Raw genomic sequence first — 19,504 nt, 5'->3', positions numbered from 1 at the left:
ACCTCACTGCTTTGACCCTTGTGTGGTGTGGGAGTGGGTTGTCTGACCGTTTGATTTCTTCATCCTGGTCACACCCCTTGCCGACACTGACGCCAACTTATCAGCGTGATCAGAATTTCCCTTCTTTGCTGTATTTCACAAACATGGATACACACTCTCAAACGAATCTACAAGCTCTCAACGCACGCAAACACACATAAAAGAACATGTCTGCACGCATCCATGCGTACTAGATTGATATATATATATATATATATATATATATATATATATATATATATATATATATATATATATATATATATATATATATATACGCCACTCTCATATTCACTTTAACAGACACGCGAAGGCTACAAAATCACTCGCATTTACACGCATGCCGCACGACTGAATGATCTTTGGAACACGCGGCCAGTCTCTTTGTGGGTATTTTATTCATATTCTTAAGAAGAAATAAAAATAAATAAAAATACTGACAAACTGTCACTGTGATAAGAAACAACCATTACATAATAAGTGTGTGTGTGTGTGTGTGTGTGTGTGTTTGCGCGCGCGCGTCTGTTTTGCTAGGTATAAGGGTATACGTGTAAGATAGACAGAGACAGGGGGGCAGAAAGACAGAGACAGAGAGAGACAGATGCTTCGAACATAATCATTTACATGCAGTGTCATTTCAGACACTGGTTTTACACACATACACAAAAAAGAAATGAAAACACACAATAACGGCACTTGTTATAGGGCTCAGAAAAGAAAAAAAAAATCCTCTGTGCACTTGATAGGAGCACATTGATCACAGACAGCAACGCAGAATACCAACGTCATCCTCTAACGTCACCACTTATGTCATAATCAAACCATTCGTAATCACTTACGTCACATACTGTCACACCACCACCTGCACGCACGCACACACACACACACACACACACCACTCATACACACCCACATAGTCACATATTCAGTCACTTACGTTATCAACGACGAACGTCAAGGTGACAAGTTTATCAGCATTGTGATGAACACAACACGTAAATATCATTCACAATGTCTCAGTGGACCATTTACACGGAGAAGTCGACGACCTTTTTGATCTGTTATCAGCCAGTCAGAAAGATTAACGGTTATTGTTCATTTCCCCTTAGATTTTTCTTCTTCGATTCTCAACAATGGTTCAGATTTGATTGAAGAGTCCACCTCTCGTGTTAACCCCTTCCGTTGCGTTCTGGATGGGTCAATTAAGAAAAAAGAAAAGTGTGATGGTGGCAGAGTATTTCGTGCAGTGTGGAGGTTTCTGTTTTTCAGCTGTTTCACGCATATTGATTGATCTCTCTCTCTCCCTCTTTCTCTGTCTGCCTGCGTCTGTGTCACTCTCTCCCCCCTGTCTTATCTCCTTCTCTCCACTCCCTCCTCTCTCCTCTCACTCTCTGATTTAACATTACCTGATATTTGTCCATGTGGATTTCTACAAAAGGCTTTCTCCTTTTACTGTCAAACCTGTCAAGCTAAGAGAATCAAACCGAACGCGATTTCATGCTGTCAATACTGTTAATGTTATTCGTCATGGCCAATCCATTGCATGCTGAGAATGGGATGACAATTGAATTAGATACTCATATGGTCATAGCCGTTGCGATAAAAGAGAAATTGATTGGAGAGAACATAATTCACACACTGCTTTCATCAATTGTTTATGCACACACACACACACACACACACACACACACACACACACACACACACACACACGAGTTCGCACAAACATCGGTAAAAAAGGACAAAAGACAAGCATCGTATATTTAACAAAATACTTTTTTTTTAAAGCAAATGTTTCTTAGTGGGGTTGCTAATATGATATGGTAATTCCCCGCTGCTAATATGATATGGTAATTCCCCGCTAATGAAAGAGGAAAAATAACTCTTTATTCTTTCCCTCTCTGTCTGCCCTCCCTGCCTCCCTCCCCCACCCTCGCCCCCACTCCTCTCTCTCTCTTATTATCCCTGTCTCTCCCTCGACCGCACGTTTAACATAGTCACAGTTCTGCAGTGAAAGAGTTAACGAATAAATCTACCCGTTCCCTAGGGTTCACACTTTAAGGTGTCGTCTCAAAGTCCGGATTCTCAGATAGCGGCAGTCTCTCAGTTTGTCCCACTCTTCGTCACTGATAGGCCTACGTGCACGGGACGCGGCGCCCGCGAAGTACACCTCGTCCCTGAACTTGAAGGGCGTGGGTTTCACCGTGTACAGAGGAGGCAGCATAATGGGCGGCAACAGAAGTGGACGCTTCCTTCTCGCCAAGTGACTGCTGTTCGCCGCATGACTGTAACCATCGTAGCCGCCATTGTGGAGGTCACGTGTTTCCGCTTCTGACGTTCTGGAAGGTCCGGGGCTTTCGACATCGTCGTCGTCGTTGTCGTCGTCGTCGTTTTCATTGTCGTTTTCATCGTCTGTGTCGCCGAGGGCTCGGCAGGTGGTCCACTGGTTGAAAGCTTCGGAAGGCTCTGGCGTTCTTCTCGCTGTGGCTTTGGTGGAAGGTGTTGGTTCTTCCGTTGAATAGGTCGAGATCGAGGCTGGGGTCAAGGCTGTCGCTGTGACCTCCGTCGACCCCGAAATGAAAGAGGTTAAGTGGGAGTCCCTTAGCTTGGTCACACCTGCAGCAGACTCTGAAGCCGTCTTCTCAGTGTGGTGTGCCTTTCCCATCTGCAGGGTCTGCTTTTTCTCGAGGTCTGACGGAATCTGATGGGAATATGACGTAGACGCGTCTGAATCAGCGGAAATCTTGGTGGGTGCAGGGCTAAGTTTTCCTGCAGCAGTAGGGCCGTGTGCTGATTCAAGGACACACTCCCCAGCCGCCCAGGGGACAGTCGTTGATCCAGAAGCAGGTCTGGCTGAGGCAGAAGAAGAAGAAGAACCTCCAAGAAGGACGTCAGAACGATCCTCGCGTCTTTCGGTCAGTGAGGCAGCTTTAGGAGAACCGACCCAACCCGAGGCAGCTGGCGAGGAGAGCAGTCTGTAGGAGGCTTCCTCCTGCGTGACGTCGTAGCTGTGAGCAAGTCGGTGCTTGAGCTTTTTCTTGGAGGACACGGGACCACCCGACAACCGCCTGGTGGTGGTGGTGGTGGTGGTGGTGGTGGAGCCAGCGTCGCGAGAACGTCGCCTTCGCCGCAGTCCGCCTTGGTCCTCTGGTTCCCCGGAGTCCGACCAGGTGGCCGTCAGGATCTTGTCGGACCTGGCCGTCAGGGTGTCCCCAGGCCGCGATTTTGTGGATCTGAGGACAGCCCGAAACGTGTAGCGTTGATGACGATGTGTAACCTTACATGTTGATGACACGAACTTCATGATGACAAATGAAACGTGTAGCGTTGATGACGATGTGTAACCTTACTTGTTTATGACACAAACTGCATGATGACAAATGAAACATATGACTTTGAGGAAGCATAGAATTTTACTTTTATGAAGACAGACAAAATATAACCTTTATGAAGATAGACAAACATAACTTTTATGAAGATAGACGAAACGTATCATTTTTAGACAAAACATAACTTTTATGAAGACAGATGAAACACATAACCTTGATAAAGATAACCTTGATGATGACATACGAAACATATAAATATAACTTTTATGAAGACAGACGAAACGTATAACCATCATCATGACAGATTAAACGTATAACTATGATAATGACAGACGAAAAAACGTATAACCATGATAATGACAGACGAAAAAACGTATAACCATGATAATGACAGACGAAACGTATAACCATGATAATTACAGACAACCGAACGTATAACCGTGATAATGACAGACGAGGAAGCGTGTAACCATGATAATGACAGACGACGAAACGTTTAACTGTGATAATGACAGACGAGGGAAAGTCTAACCATGATAATGACAGACGAAAAAACGTATAACCATGATAATGACAGACGAGAAAACGTATAACCATGATAATGACAGACGAAGCGTATAACCATGATAATGACAGACGACCAAACGTATAACCGTGATAATGACAGACGACGAAACGTATAACTATGATAATGACAGACGACGGAACGTATAACTATGATAATGACAGACGACGAAACGTATAACCATGATAATGACAGACGACGAAACGTATAACCATGATAATGACAGACGACGAAACGTATAACCATGATAATGACAGACGACGAAACGTTTAACTGTGATAATGACAGACGAGAAAACGTATAACTATGATAATGACAGACGAAAAAAACGTATAACCATGATAATGACAGACGACGAAACGTATAACCATGATAATGACAGACGACGAAACGTATAACCATGATAATGACAGACGACGAAACGTATAACTGTGAAAATGACAGACGAGGCAAGTATAACCGTGATAATGACAGACGACGAAACGTATAACTATGATAATGACAGACGAAAAAACGTATAACCATGATAATGACAGACGAAAAAACGTATAACCATGATAATGACAGACGACGAAACGAACGTATAACTATGATAATGACAGACGAAAAAACGTATAACCATAATGACAGACGACGAAACGTATAACTATGATAATGACAGACGAGAAAACGTATAACCATGATAATGACAGACGACGAAACGTATAACTATGATAATGACAGACGACGAAACGTATAACTATGATAATGACAGACGACGGAACGTATGACTATGATAATGACAGACGAAAAAACGTATAACCATGATAATGACAGACGACGAAACGTATAACCGTGATAATGACAGACGACGAAACGAACGTATAACTATGATAATGACAGACGACGAAACGTATAACCATGATAATGACAGACGGCGAAACGTATAACTATGATAATGACAGACGACGAAACGTATAACTATGATAATGACAGACGACCAAACGTATAACCATGATATTGACAGACGAGGAAACGTATAACCGTGATAATGACAGACGACCAAACGTATAACCATGAAAATGACAGACGACCAAACGTATAACCATGATAATGACAGACGACGAAACGTATAACCATGAAAGTGTCAGACGACCAAACGTATAACCGTGATTATGACAGACGACGAAACGAGTAACCATGATAATGACAGACAAAACGTATAACTTTTATGACTGGAAAAAAACAAAACAATTGACCTTGAAGACAAGTGGGAAACGGGAGCAATAAAAATTATGTTTGATGTGCGAGTGCGTAAAAATGTGGCAACGCACTTCATGATTACATTACTATTGAACACCTAAATTTGTGTCGGTATATGACTGCATTCACACTAATTCTCTCTCTCTCTCTCTCTCTCTCTGGGTCTTTCTCACTCTTTGTTCCCTTCTATCTCCTCGGTCAGGGTTGGGGAATGGGGAAGTGAACATTACCAATTAACGCGAATAAACATACGACTAGAATGGCTAACAACGTAGCAAACAAGAGTGACCGTAACTTTCTTTGGGGAAATGATACTCCGCACACCATACGAATACCAATCTTCTCCTTTTCAACAAGCTCCACTGTCCTATTTCTGTCCCATCCTACCCCCCACCCCACCCCCGATCAACACACACACACACACACACACACACACACACACACACGCACGCACGCCCGTGCGCGCGCTCTTGTTTTTTTTTTTTTTTTTTTTTTTCCACATGACAAAACATTTCACACACAAAAAGGATCATACCGGTCAGAGGTCTTCAGACGATGTCCATGACCTTCCTGAACGATCTTGCCCTTCGGTTTGGTGACGACTTCAGATCTGCTGCTGCTGATACTACTACTGCTGCTGCTGCTGCTGCTCTTGGTGGTTATCGTCCACCGTCCTCCCTCCCCCCGCGCATTTCCAACCTCCCCCACCTCCTCGTTATCCTCCTCCCCCTCTCTCTCCACTTGTTCTTCCGCCAAGAGGGTTTGCAGGAAATTCCCGTGGGGGCCGCCAGAGGGCGCTTTGTGTACATCCGGGAGAGTGGGGATAGAGGAGGGGCGAGAGAAGGGAGTGGTGGTGGTGGTGGCGGTGATGGGAGACTTCCTGGAATTCCTCTCCTTACGGTCCCGCGGGGTGGGAGAGGGGTGATGGGGTTTGTGTCTGGGAGACATGGCGTGCTTGTTGGAGTGGACTGGCGGGTGACGTGATGGGCTTCGATCTGCGTCTGAAATGTGGAGCACAGTGTGAGTGTGACGCCAGAAACACTGGCTGCTGGTGTAAGTTTGCGTTCGTGATGCTTGTGGTGGTGTTTGGTGAGTTGATTGTGTGTGTGTGTGTGTGTGTGTGTGTGTGTGTGTGTGCGCACAAGCGTGTGCGCACATTTGTTCCAGCAAGATATCTATATCCAGACTTGATGTTTATATTTAATTATTCATCTACGCTACGTGAAGGTAGCAATGAGGAGCAGCAGACTGGTGAAATATGAAGAAGAAAAAAAAACCCCAACATATTACAATATTATCCACGCTCCCACTCCCTTTCTCTTTCATCCCCTCCCTCCTCTATTTCTCCTCTACATCTCCTCTGTGTGTGTGTGTGTGTGTGTGTGTGTGTGTGTGTGCATGAGTGAGTGTGCAGGCGCGGGAGGCACTGCACGATTGAAATACAAAGTTTACTTATCGAGACGAGGGAGTGGGCGTAGCTGATGTCGCGCTGAACCATCACATATAACCTCGGTGATAACCTCTGGAGATAAAACTACCCCCACGACAGTGGTGCTTTGATAACCCCACCGCACTTTATCACCGACGGACACAAGGCGATCAGAAAGCAATACCACACACATGCGCACGTGTATGTGACGTAGAAGCTTTTTTTTTTTTTTTCCTTTTTTTCCAGTGACAAGGAAAATATCTATCGCTGAACAGAATAAGTCTACAGAATGATAAAATGTTCTGGGATTGAGTTTCATGCGTGTTGACCCCGGGTAGCATTGGTAATGTCAGTACAAGCGGCGGGGTTGGTGGTGAAAGAATCAGTACGTGACCAAAACGGTGAACTGTTCACTTAACGGTGTACATGCATTCGTTGTGCGCGGTATCAAACTGCTTCGTGTCACACTGATTGTGGACAAACGTCAGGTGATTGGAACAAACAGTTATTTTCCTGAGTGCAAACAAAAGATCCGGTTCAGATGAAATAAACACAATAAACATGAAAAACAAACATTTGAATAGCCGGTCCACGCTGTGGCTTGAACACACACACACAAAGAATGCTCATTGAAGCTGTAACCTACCAACTAAAATACGCGGCCTTCTCTTCCTGTGAAATCAGTGCCAATGTCTGTTGGCTCTGTTGTTATCCCTTTAAAATCACAACACACTGAACTTCACAGTTGCCTGTATTCAATCGAATAACCTTTGATGTTTTAATGTAAATCGAGTTTTCTTTGGTACTTTGTCCTCCTGACTGATTAACATGACTCATCACACAGACACAGACATACACACAGAAAGAGGATAAACAAACACACACACACACTCTCTCTCTCTCTTTCGCACACAAACACACACACACACATACACACACAAACACAATTTTAAACTCCCAATCCAAAAAGTGAAATTACATTCAGTAATTACAAACGTACAATAGCAAAAGTCTCACACCTGAAAGGCATCAAATGAAACAACTCACGCTGTCTTTATGCCTTTTGAAAGTCAAAACGAATGTAACATTGGGCGACAGACATATTCATTTCATCAATTAACTTTTTTTTTTCGTTATTTTTATTTTTTCACACAGAAAATTGTAAAGTCAGAAGTACTTGAATAAATCAAGAGAACAAGGTAATGAAAAATTAAGGGATTAATTAATGAGGGTTTTTTTTTCCTTACCTTTGGATTATATGTCTCGGCGTTCGAGTAGATTTTATGTCGTCCAGGCGTTTGATATCTTCACCATCAAAACACAACGACGACAGGAGCAAATTAGTTCTCACACAGACCAGCACACTTGGCTCGGCAGTCTGGGGTGTGTGTGTGGTAGGTGTTGCTAACAAACACCCACACAGACAGACAACCACCCCTAAATGTCAGTCAGCGAACCAAATACCTTAATCGCTCGGACACACACACACACACACACACACACACACGCCCCACACACTGTCTCGTGGCTGGGTCCTATTTATACACAAGAACAATAGTAAACTAACACCGGCTGTTATCGAACTGACACACGCGTCCAGGCAATTGTCTGTTGCCTGGTAGATTGACAACGTAACACGCTAAACTATTGACTCTGAAAACCAATGTCTGTCTGTGTCTGACTAGCAGTCTGTGTCTGTCCAATCTATTTCAGATCTCCGATCTGAGCGAAAAATGTCTATCTTTTTCTGTGCGTCCGAAGGATATACGTTGTTCTTCTGAGCGGAACTCTTTCTCTGTATGAAGATGTATACTTCATCTGTTCAGACGTAACTGAAAGAGTCTTGTCTTTTCCTGGTTGTTTCAGTGGTACCTGACTTGTGTGTGGGACCAGAACTGGCTGTGTCCTTTTATATGCAAGCCTCGGTTATTTATTATCGGCTGCGACGCAGAGGGGGGTCATTCAATGCCGTGACGTTTACCTGTCACGTGAACACGACAGCCTCTCCTTTGCTTGTGGAGATAATGCTCTCTCTCTCTCTCTCTCAGCCTGGGAGGTCGATATGTCGTGTATCGTACGTAAAGTCAGACTGTGGGGGGTGGTGTTAGGGTTGAGTGGATGGACGGTGGGAGAGAGGACGGAGCAGGGGGGTGAAGGAGGGTGGTGAAGGGGGTGGGGTGGGGGAGGGGCTGGTAGGTGGGCAGGTCACCACATGCGGATGAGGGAGGAGGGGGTGAAGAATACCAAGGGGGGAGGATGTGAGGAGGATGGGTGTTGGGTTGTGGTGGAGAGTGGCTCTAGTGTGGAGAAAGAGTAGGGTGGGGTAGGTGGAGAGATGGAGGGGGAGGGGAGGGTATATAGAAAGGAGAGACAGAGAGAGAGAGAGAGAGAGAGAGAGAGAGACAGACAGACAGACAGACAGACAGAATGACTGAATGAGTACACGTATTAAAATTTGAGAATGTGGTGTTAGAATGTTATGGTGCAGTAGGCTGAAGAGAGTGGGAAAGAGAGAGCGAGGGGAAGGGGGGAGAAGGAGAGGGAGAGATAAAAACAGATACAGATACATGGACAGAGAGAGAAAGAGAGAGAGAGAGAGAGAGAGAGAGAGAGAATTTTGTTCTGATGAAAGACAAAGTGCCTCACTAACGAAGGTCACAGTAAGAGATTAAAGAAAAATAACCACGACACAACAAGTCGTCAACACACACACAAGCGTACACACACGCTGCGCGCACGCACACACACACACACACAGAGTAACAATGTTAAGCAGTATCTCTGTAGAACACATTGTCTTTTTAATGCTTCATACATGTAAATAGATGTGCACGTTGTGTATAAGAGACTTGTTTTGACGACATGAGCAAATAACTGAAACTATATGAATCCTTATATCATTTTGGTAGGAATGTTTTTTGTCTGAGGTCACTGAAAGCAGGGCAACACAATAGAAAAATATGTATTTCATCTTTCTCGCCCATACAGCAAAAACGACATGTGTACACATACTCTCTTTAGATGTATTATCTGAAACTAATAGTGGCAATATCAGATATACCAACTCGAAACTTAGTCAATGCACGTTTTAAAAGTCCGTTAGTTCCCATCTCAGTATATGGGACAGTCACAAGTGACGATCAAATGGTCAAACAAAGGTCTCAAACAAATGCAAAATCATAAGAATTTAAGCACTGGAGAACAGTCGGTGCCCATGTCTTCTTGCAATTACTAAATGATGTAAGATGTCATAAGCTTTGAATGATTTGATATATCTAACATACGAAAGTTAGATAAATCGGATATCTCCCAAGCTCACCATACACAAGATCATTTGGAGTTAGCTTGTCCACACTCAAAAAGCGTTTCGTTCCAATAAACACGACCTACTTTTTATGTTTTGTTTTTTGCTGCCCCATCATCTGCACCATTTCAGTGATATTTCCCCCACGCCACTTATTCCGAATTCCCCATATACAGCCACATCTGGGTTCGCCTGTCGTAGTCTCAATTCTGGCTGTCCATAGAGAACCCCCGATGCTGGGCCCTGGAAGGCCACACACCAGAGGAGACCCTGCATTGTTGCGGAGTCACTTCGGTGGTATTCAGTAGTGCCTGTTCTGATTGGACGTACTCAGAACACCACCTATTAAGCCTGATACAGTCACATCTAGTCGAATTGATTTTATTTTACTTTATTGTATTTCTAACGCTAGTTTGTAAACAAATTTCGAATGTGGAAAAAAAATCCACAGTTTCCCAACAAACAAAACTGATGTCCCAAAGCTCACGGAGATGTTTACGGCGTTGCTGCATCGAGCTTTGCGGTCAATGCCAACGTGCTTCACGTACATTTCAGTGCTTTGTGTCCATCGTGCAGCCATGGTCCAATGACATCGCGCGTTGAGTGGTCACGTGACAAAGATACTGGTGCACCATGCACACAGTGGACGACATTTTAACTTGTCGGTGTTGTGTAAATATCTGTTTTGAACTAGTCGTGTGCTAGCTCAAGCATTTTGCTGGTGTTGCTGAAACGGGTCAGTGGTTTTGGAACGTCTGTTTTGAACTATAGACACTAGTATCTCCAGTGTCTATGTTTGAACTCATCATCATTCAGTCACACTTCAGCGGTGGTTGCCATGCTTCAAGAACGGTGAGTTCGTTGCTTTGGTCACTGCGAGATGACACGCGCGTGGTATGTTTTGAATTCAGTCAAGAAAGCATGTAACGGGCCTGCCAACATTTCTATGTTTTTTTGTTTTTCATTCTGCGTGTTCTATTCTTTAAGCCATTGCAGTTATATATATATATATATATATATATATATATATATATATATATATATATATATATATAAAAGACATGTTGGAATAACATGATTTAATTAGCGGGTCATTTTAGATAGTGGACGAGTGAATATATTTCCTCGACAAATATGACCTTGATGTTAAGTTCGATTCTTCCCTCTTTTTCTGTCGTCAAGTGTCTGTATTTGATCTTCGGATCTTCTTTCACAGGCATGTCCGTTTACCCGCCTGGCCCGAAAGCTGCGACTGCGACATGAGTTGTGAGCACAGGACACGTCAGCAAGGAACACAGAATGAACGTGGTCTGAAGGTGAGTCCTTTGAACTCGTGAACTTAATATGGGAAGATATCCTTTCGTACCCTCTTTTCCCCAGTAGTCTTTTATACGGGTGAAGTCCTATTTTAGCATCCTAGATTATTGCACCAATTTTACCGGGCAATTTTTGTGCTTGTATGACATGATATTGTGATTAGTGGATATTGTTACCCATTTTCAGTGGATTTCGACTCTAATTTTGTAACCCCCCCCCCCCCCGCCCCGTTTTTTCGTCCCACAAACCATGGAAATAAAACCAGTAGGTGTAATAATTTAGGATGCTAAAATAATAACAAACGTTGACGTGGTAAAAGAGGAAAAAAGAATCGGGTTTCATGTCTGTTCTCTTTACTCTTATAAGTATCCTTGTTTTTCTCTTACACCGGTCGGATCTTATTAGTCAAGGACGGAAAGAGTTTAGAAAAGAGAGTTAGGAAAGGGATGCCTTAAGGTGTTCATGAATTTAAGTGGTTGGGGAGGGGAGACTTTGGACGGAAGTGTGTATGGTGGTGGGAGGTCCTGCCTCAGTGCTTGTCAACACACACATTGCTCTCGCATTCGTGCACCCTCACTCAGCACGCTGCGTGCACGCACCAACCAGCCTCGAGCGGACGTGTGACCTTCCGCAAGTTGTTTATCCGAGCAAAGGACAATTGATCATGGAATCTTCCTTTCCTTTTACCCCCCACCCCACCTCCAAACATCCCATCCACAACCACTTCACGTCCCCTCTCATCCCCCCCACCCCCGTTCACCCCCATGTCGTCCTTCCCACTACTCTCTTAACCGGTTGAGTATGAACTGATTGTTCTTACGAGCTGCGGTCGTTATGTGGCTTGACTAGACATACTGAACCGCTTTAATTTAGCACATTATATCCTTTGTTAGTGTTTTAATCAGCACCATTTTATCCTGGATCTTAGATAAGTTCACACAGAGTAAGAGCATACCTGAACTGAACACTCGATGACGTGTCACCAGGAATGAACGTGTAGCACGTGTAACACAAACTTTGCTCCAAAGGCGGACGCATATGTTCAAAACCCTTTTACCTCAAACGCAGAGATTTTGTGTGTTTTTATTGGTGCTGCTTAATCAAAGCGGTTTAAAAGAAAACTCAAGATTACAATACTGGTTGATTGGTTCAACTGTGGGCACCTACGACAAAAAAAGAATACCTTATTCAGTCAAACGGAATTTCGTAAAAGATGCTACGCTTAAGCAGAGTAAGAATAAACGGTCCCCTGTCATTTCAATGAATGATTCTGTATTAAAAACAAAACAAACAAAACAAAAAACAAAACAAAAAACGCACCGCAGTTACGACCGAGTTACTGGCGAGGTAAAAATGGAAAACTTTTCACGAATGCCCAACGAAGTTTAGTCGATCTGCAGTCGTGAGATTTCATCAATACTGAAGCAAAGTCAGATTTGCATCGGCATAAGGACAACCTCCAGTCAGGACCACATCCAATGTAAAAACCGTTTTCATAAAAAACCAGCTGCCACCAAGGTATTTGTGTGTGTGTGAAGGCGACTCAAGTGTTGCCAGATCTTTAGGGAGGGCTCGGTATTTGTCCTCCTCCTCTGTCCGCTTGGCAACGGGATGCTGTTGCCGCACTTCTTTCCGGCGTCTGTTGTGTTGTTTCCCTGGAGACTGAGGGTGGGGTTTGCAACTGCTGCGCCGGTTGCTGTCACCGGTACGCACGCACGCACACGCGCACGCATTGTCGAGTCTGTTTTCCTAAATGTGAACATGTTGGTACAATAATTTTTGTTCTGCTAGATTAAAGTTTCTGGTTTTTTTTCTTTTGCTGCTGCTGTTTTCCTTCCATGAGTCCACCCCTCCCCCCAGTCTCCTTCGTTCACCTTTCCTTTGCCCCCCCCCCCCCCCCGCGACCCCCCCGCCACATACACCGTCCTGTGTGCTATGGATATATCTGATGTATCTGATCTGTCAATATGAGTGTCTCAGTCTGCGCTGACTAACCCCCAGGACCGTCTTTTCACAGTCCTTCACTCGCTCGATCTCCAGAGGAACCTCAACTGTTCCTTTCTTCCCAGTTGTTCGTTGTTGTTTTTTCCTTTACCGTCCAGTACTGATCTTTGAGTCATGCAGCCTCTTCAGTTCTGCGTCAGATTTCTCAGTCTCTTCTAATTTGGTTTTTATCACTTCCTTTTCAAGTTGGATTTCAAAACAATTTTTCCTGTCAGAGGTTCTGTTGAGTCCATAAAACCTGTCATTACCCTCTGTCCCATGTCGCTCACGATGTACAAGCATATCAAGTGTGTCTGTTATGGCATCACTCTGGGCTGGTCGTCCACTACCTTTTTGCTGAAACAGTCTGGTTGTTGCGCTTGTTCTTCAAATAGCTTTATTTGGAAAAGGCGCTGAACATAACGTGCCACTGTTTCCCACTTAATCTGTTTAATCTGTTTATTTTACTTCTCGGCCTCCCATATCTTTATCCGTCTGTCTGTGTCTGTTTCTCTCTCTGTCTCTCTCTGTCTCTGTCTCTCTCACACACGTCTTCACACACACACACACACACGCACGCACACACACACGCACACACACATACACATACACACACGCACGCACGCAAGCGCATACAAACATACGCGCACACACACACGCACGCACACACGCACACACACACGCACACGCACACGCACGCAAGCGCATACAAACATACGCACAGCCAAACAGACAGGCACGAAAGTAGAGGCGAAGAGAACTTGAGAAAGAGAAGCGAAGAATTCAGTCGTGTTTGAACCAACGAATCCTGTGTGTGTTTTGCTGTTTATCTCACGTTTGGAGGTGAGGAGTGGGTGAGGTGAGGGGTAGTGGGGACACAGAGGGCGGGAGGTGAACCGTCAGTAATGGTCTCGTGTTCCGAGCCTGGGAGGAAAGACCCACGGCACGTTCACTTGTTTTGTCTGTCACCCCTGCCTGCTGTGGCGAACAAAGAGGTTTCGAATTGAATGTTACAGGACAGGAAACACACGCGCGCACACGCGCACGCTCACACACACACACACACACACACACACACACACACACACACACACACACACACAGAGTCGCCCATACGCACACAACACTTCGACAGTTAAATATCATTAGCCATCATGTCCTTATGACATGCAAAAACACGTTTTAGTTCGTACATTTGAGACAGTGTGGGCGTTTGGGGGATAGCATTGATTTGTATACTCTCTCTCTCTCTCTTCCTCTTTCTCTCTCTGTGTCTGTCTCTCTCTCTGGAACAGGAAAAGCGATTTGTAAGGCGTAGGAAAGACGAAAAACACTTGTATATATTTTGTGGGGAAAACTCCGACCAAACAAGTGGCTATTTAAAAAAAAGAAAAGAATTATATAACACGACTGACGCGGCGCAACGTTAACTTTAAAGTTCGTAGAAGAAGGAGCCCCTACCCCCCATATCCCCTAACAACCATCACCAACCCCCCACTTATTTTTAATTCCGTATTCCCACACCCTATCGCACACCCCCATGTTGAAATCCACCTCCGTGTTGGTCCGAGGGCGCTGAGAATCGGTCACCGAACCAATTACTGTTTGATCAGTCGGTCACTTAATCAGTCAGCCACAGTGCTCCCGTGACCTGCGTAAAATAAACAGACTTTACTCCCCTCACATTTCTTCCAGAAGTCGGCCAGAGTGTCTGTCAGGAACAGACGGGAGAGTCGGTTCCTTGTGATCAGTGGTACCTGGCTTTGTTAGTTATAGGCGACTTCAGTTAGAACGGACAACAGGAATTAGTTAGTTGATCCACTTACCCTCTCTCGGTTCAAAGACCTTATAAATTATAGGGTTTTTGCAGTGTATGGGGTTGTTGCTGTGTGTAGAGTCTTTGCTGTATGTAGGATCTTTGCAATATATAAGGTCTTTGTTGATTCTAGAGTCTTTGTTGTATGTAGGATTTTTGCAGTATTCTAAGGTCTTTGCTGTTTTTGCTGTAAATCTTTGCAGTATATAAGGTCTTTGCTGTATGTAGGGTCTTTGCAATATGATGGTTTTTTTCTGTATTTTGGGTATTTGCTGTATGTCGGATCTTTGCAATGCATAAGGTCTTTGCTGTATGTAGGTCTTAGCTGTATAGGTCTTTGCTGTATGTAGGGTCTTTGCTGTATGTAGGACCTTTGCTTTATAGGTCTTTGCTGTATGTAGGGTCTTTGCTGTGCCCAATGTAGGATCTTTGCAATACATAAGGTCTTTGTTGTATGTAGGATCTTTGCTGTATATGTCTTTGCTGTATGTAGGGTCTTTGCTGTATGTAGGATCTTTGCAGTATATAGGTCTTTGCTGTATGTAGGATCTTTGCTGTGTGTAGGATCTTTGCAATATATAGGGTCTTTGTTGTATGTAGGATCTTTGCAATATATGGGGTCTTTGCAATATATAGGGTCTTTGCTGTATGTAGGATCTTTGCAATACATAAGGTCTTTGCAATATGAGGGTCTTTGCTGTATGTAGGGTCTTTGCTGTATGTAGGATCTTTGCAATATGTCTTTGCTGTATGTAGGATCTTTGCAATATGTCTTTGGTTTAAACAGTATTTTATTTGGAACATGTCACAATACAACACAGATATCGATGAACAGGACAACAAGAAAATCTTACATAAAGTCCTGTCTTGACACATGTACATACTGAATATGTGACGGATGTCATAACTAGAAGACGTGAACATACATGAGTTTTGAACAAAACTAAGCTGAGATATAAATAAAGCGAAGAAAATGAATAATAAACGAGTGGTGGAGGAAGAAGTCAATAGAGAGAAAACGAGAAGCATCAACGCAATATGTCTTTGCTGTATGTAGGATCTTTGCAATACATAAGGTCTTTGCAATATGAGGGTCTTTGCTGTATGTAGGATCTTTGCAATACATAAGGTCTTTGCAATATGAGGGTCTTTGCTGTATGTAGGATCTTTGCAGCATATAGGTAAAGCTTTGCTGTATGTAGCATCTTTGCTTTTTGTAAGATCTTTGCTATATGTAGGGTCTTTGCTGCATATAGGATCTTTACAGTATATAGGTCTTTGCTGTATGTAGGGTCTTTGCTGTATGTAGGGTCTTTGCTGTATGTAAGATCTTTGCTATATGTAGGGCCTTTGCTGTATATAGGATCTTCGCAGTATATAGGTCTTTGCTGTATGTAGGGTCTTTGCAGTGTATTGGTCTTTGCTGTATGTAGGATCTTTGCAATGCATTGGTCTTTGCTGTATGTAGGATCTTTGCAATGTATTGGTCTTTGCTGTATGTAGGATCTTTGCAATGTATTGGTCTTTGCTGTATGTAGGGTCTTTGCAATGTATTGGTCTTTGCTGTATGTAGGGTCTTTGCAATGTATTGGTCTTTGCTGTATGTAGGGTCTTTGCAATGTATTGGTCTTTGCTGTATGTAAGATCTTTGCAATGTTTTGGTCTTTGCTGTATGTAGGATCTTTGCAATGTATTGGTCTTTGCTGTATGTAGGGTCTTTGCAATGTATTGGTCTTTGCTGTATGTAGGATCTTTGCAATGTATTGGTCTTTGCTGTATGTAGGATCTTTGCAATGTATTGGTCTTTGCTGTATGTAGGATCTTTGCAGTATATAGGTCTTTGCTGTATGTAGGGTCTTTGCTGTATGTAGGGTCTTTGCTGTATGTAGGATCTTTGCAGTATATAGGCCTTTGCTGTATGTAGGATCTTTGCAATGTATTGGTCTTTGCTGTATGTAGGGTCTTGGCGGAACTTCATCGCTAGTATCCCCTGCCTCACCTCGCTTGTGGATGAAATGAATTGAAAAGTATTGAGTACCGCTGACTAACAATACGCAGATTGTAGAACCGCACGAGCGTCTAAAAAATGTTGACGCAAACGCTGTTCAGTACGCTTGCGTATGAGACCTGTGCGCATTGTGAGTGTGCGCGTGCGTATATGTGGTAGTAGTGGTGGCAACCCCTAAACCAACCTCCAGCTTTGCAACTCGCGCTCGTACCCCTTCTATCCCCAACCTCACACCCCTCCCTCTTAAAAATAATTGAAAAATCAAAACAAACAAAGGTAGTCTTAGGGTTATCAAAATGGCCCAGTGCTAAAAAAGATGTAGGGACAAAGTGATGAAAAACGACCAAAGTAACACTGACAGGTATGCTCACAAAAGAAACGTTTATTGCCTTTTCCTTTCTCACCCTCCGGCCTCATGTCCCCTCACACACCCGCCCCTTTTTTACATAAAAAGTAAAGGGAGCCTGGAAACTCTCCTTTAGAACGCCAGATAGACATCGAGACATGCAGCATGACATTCACCTCCTCGAAAAACGAAACCTTCACAACGCCAAGACCCCAATACTGACCAGTTCAACCTAAATTAAGGGCGCAAGCCAAGTGAATAATTAAACTCAACCCTACCACCGAAGGTGCGCGCTCGCGCACGCACTCACACACACACACACACACACACACACAGCAACAACAGATCCAACACACACAGGTTCGCTCACGAAACATTCAGAAGCCTGTTCTGTCCACTCGAAAGATCACTAAACTTCTAATGTATCTGCCCACCTCCGCCAATCACCCCAACAGTGATATAACGGTTCAAGTCGGTTTCTTGCAAACATAGTAACAGGCTTTGTGTTCAGCGGGCCCTTGTCGATGTAACAGAATTGAGTGCTTTGACCCGTGTGAATGGTTTCCCTGTGGTTGGTTTGATAACAAGAAGAGAGACGATTGCTCCTTGAAACAGAAGGCAAAAAGAAAGCTAGTTGCCTGTATCCGTATCCGCAAAGGTAACGCACAGCGCACAATCCCTCAGAGTTCGCAGAAAAGCAAGTCTCCTGTTCGTTTGTTCCGTTTGTCTGACATCTACACACAAGCCGCAGAAGCAGTGTGGAAGCGCGAATTGGTATTTCAAGGCATTGGAAGTGATACCGTTACGCTTTTGTGGTAGTTCTATAGAGAAAAAAAGAAAGTTTTTGATGAAAACCCAGAAGAGATTTCATTGGGGAGAGATCCCGTCCTTGTGGAGATCCATGGCGTTTGTTTACCCTTTGGGGGGTCGGGGGGTGGGGGGTGTCGGGGAGCGGGGATGGGGGTGGGATGTATTTTCTGTCAGTACAAGATACAAGCCATTCCAATGATATAAAATAAATGGCAACTGATCTGTATGGGGCTAAACAGCCGTGTGCGAGTGTGTCAGTACAAGATACAAGCCATTCCAATGATAAAAAAATAAATGGCAACTGATCTGTATGGGGCTAAACAGCCGTGTGCGAGTGTGTCAGTACAAGATACAGGCCAGTCCAATAATAAATAGCAACTGATCAGTGTGGGGCTAAACAGCCGTGTGTGTATGTTTGTGTGTGTGTGTGTGTGTGTGTGTGTATGGCTGGAGACTACCGTAGGCAGTTCGTTGTTACCCGGAATAAAACTTGCTCAACAATAATTTGTGTTAACCCGACCATACTTGGCTTTCTATTTCTGTGTATGATAGGTAGGTACATTTGCACGCACGTGCGTGTCGGGTGAGTGAGGTGTGTGGGTGTTCTTTTGCATAGAATGTCACATGTTAGCTTTGCTGCGCTTGGTTGAGAGAGAGAAAGAGAGACAGAGACAGAGAGAGAGTGAGAGAGAAAGGTGACTGATCAAACTACGAAAACCAAGAAAAGTGTCTGTGATGTTAAAGACTAAAGGCCCATTGTAAACCAGTTTTTGACTCACTTGTGTAAACAAAGTGAGTCTATGTTTTAACCCAGTGTTCGGTTGTCTGTGTGTGTGTCTGTGTGTCTGTGTGTCCGTGGTAAACTTTAACATTGACATTTTCTCTGCAACTACTTTGTCAGTTGACACCAAATTTGGCATAAAAATAGGAAAAATCCAGTTCTTTCCAGTCATCTTGTTTAAAACAATATTGCGCTTCTGGGATTGGCACAAAAAAAATAAAGAATGAAGCCTAATTATATGCAAACTGCATTTACTGTTATATTTATATTTTTTGTATTCTCTAAACTTGACACTTTGATCTGATATTCTGACCCAACAGCTAGAGCAGTCATTATTATCATTTTTTGTTCAAACAGGAACTTCTTTTGCAAAGCATGGAATTTTTATTTATTTTGCAAACGTTTTGTGCAGATAGTAAAAAGGGGAAATTACTCTGTAATACTAGTGGAGTTAATTTGCTTTAAACTGATCTTTCTCATCTTAAACATTACATTTTGAAACAAGAGAGGCAAGGCCTTCAAGACTCACTTGTGA

General features: G+C 43.6%; 2 protein-coding genes across 3 annotated transcripts in view; one reads left to right on the top strand and one right to left on the bottom strand.

Moving 5' to 3' along the window:
- Positions 1-418: 418 nt before the first annotated feature.
- On the bottom strand, positions 419-6,123 carry LOC143293705 (uncharacterized). The gene is made up of 2 exons (XM_076604887.1): positions 5,711-6,123; positions 419-3,272 (listed from the first exon to the last, which is right to left on the bottom strand). The coding sequence occupies exons 1-2, from the start codon at positions 6,121-6,123 to the stop codon at positions 2,090-2,092; spliced, it is 1,596 nt and encodes a 531-aa protein (XP_076461002.1). The 3' UTR covers positions 419-2,089.
- Positions 6,064-19,504, top strand: part of LOC143293706 (uncharacterized) — a 37,839-nt gene continuing 24,398 nt past the window's right edge. The window contains exons 1-2 of one of the 2 annotated variants that reach the window (XM_076604888.1): positions 6,064-6,195; positions 11,125-11,224. In XM_076604888.1, coding sequence (XP_076461003.1) covers positions 6,182-6,195; positions 11,125-11,224 — 114 coding nt within the window. In that variant the 5' untranslated portion in view covers positions 6,064-6,181. Of the gene's footprint in view, positions 6,196-10,542; positions 10,761-11,124; positions 11,225-19,504 lie in introns of those variants that run through there. The other variant, XM_076604889.1, reaches the window with a different exon arrangement.

Source organism: Babylonia areolata, chromosome 19 (assembly GCF_041734735.1).
Source record: "Babylonia areolata isolate BAREFJ2019XMU chromosome 19, ASM4173473v1, whole genome shotgun sequence".
Classification (NCBI taxonomy): Eukaryota; Metazoa; Mollusca; class Gastropoda; order Neogastropoda; family Buccinidae; genus Babylonia; species Babylonia areolata.
Note: the sequence above shows the minus strand (reverse complement) of the source record. Positions and strands in the feature narration are given on the sequence as shown.

Bases quoted from the DNA above. Each gene is read 5' to 3' on its own strand.
- LOC143293705 (XM_076604887.1), bottom strand. From the start codon at position 6,123: ATGTCTCCCAGACACAAACCCCATCACCCCTCTCCCACCCCGCGGGAC. The intron at 3,273-5,710 runs GTATGATCCTTT...GGCTGTCCTCAG, and splicing joins CGTCTGAAGACCTCTGACCG to ATCCACAAAATCGCGGCCTG.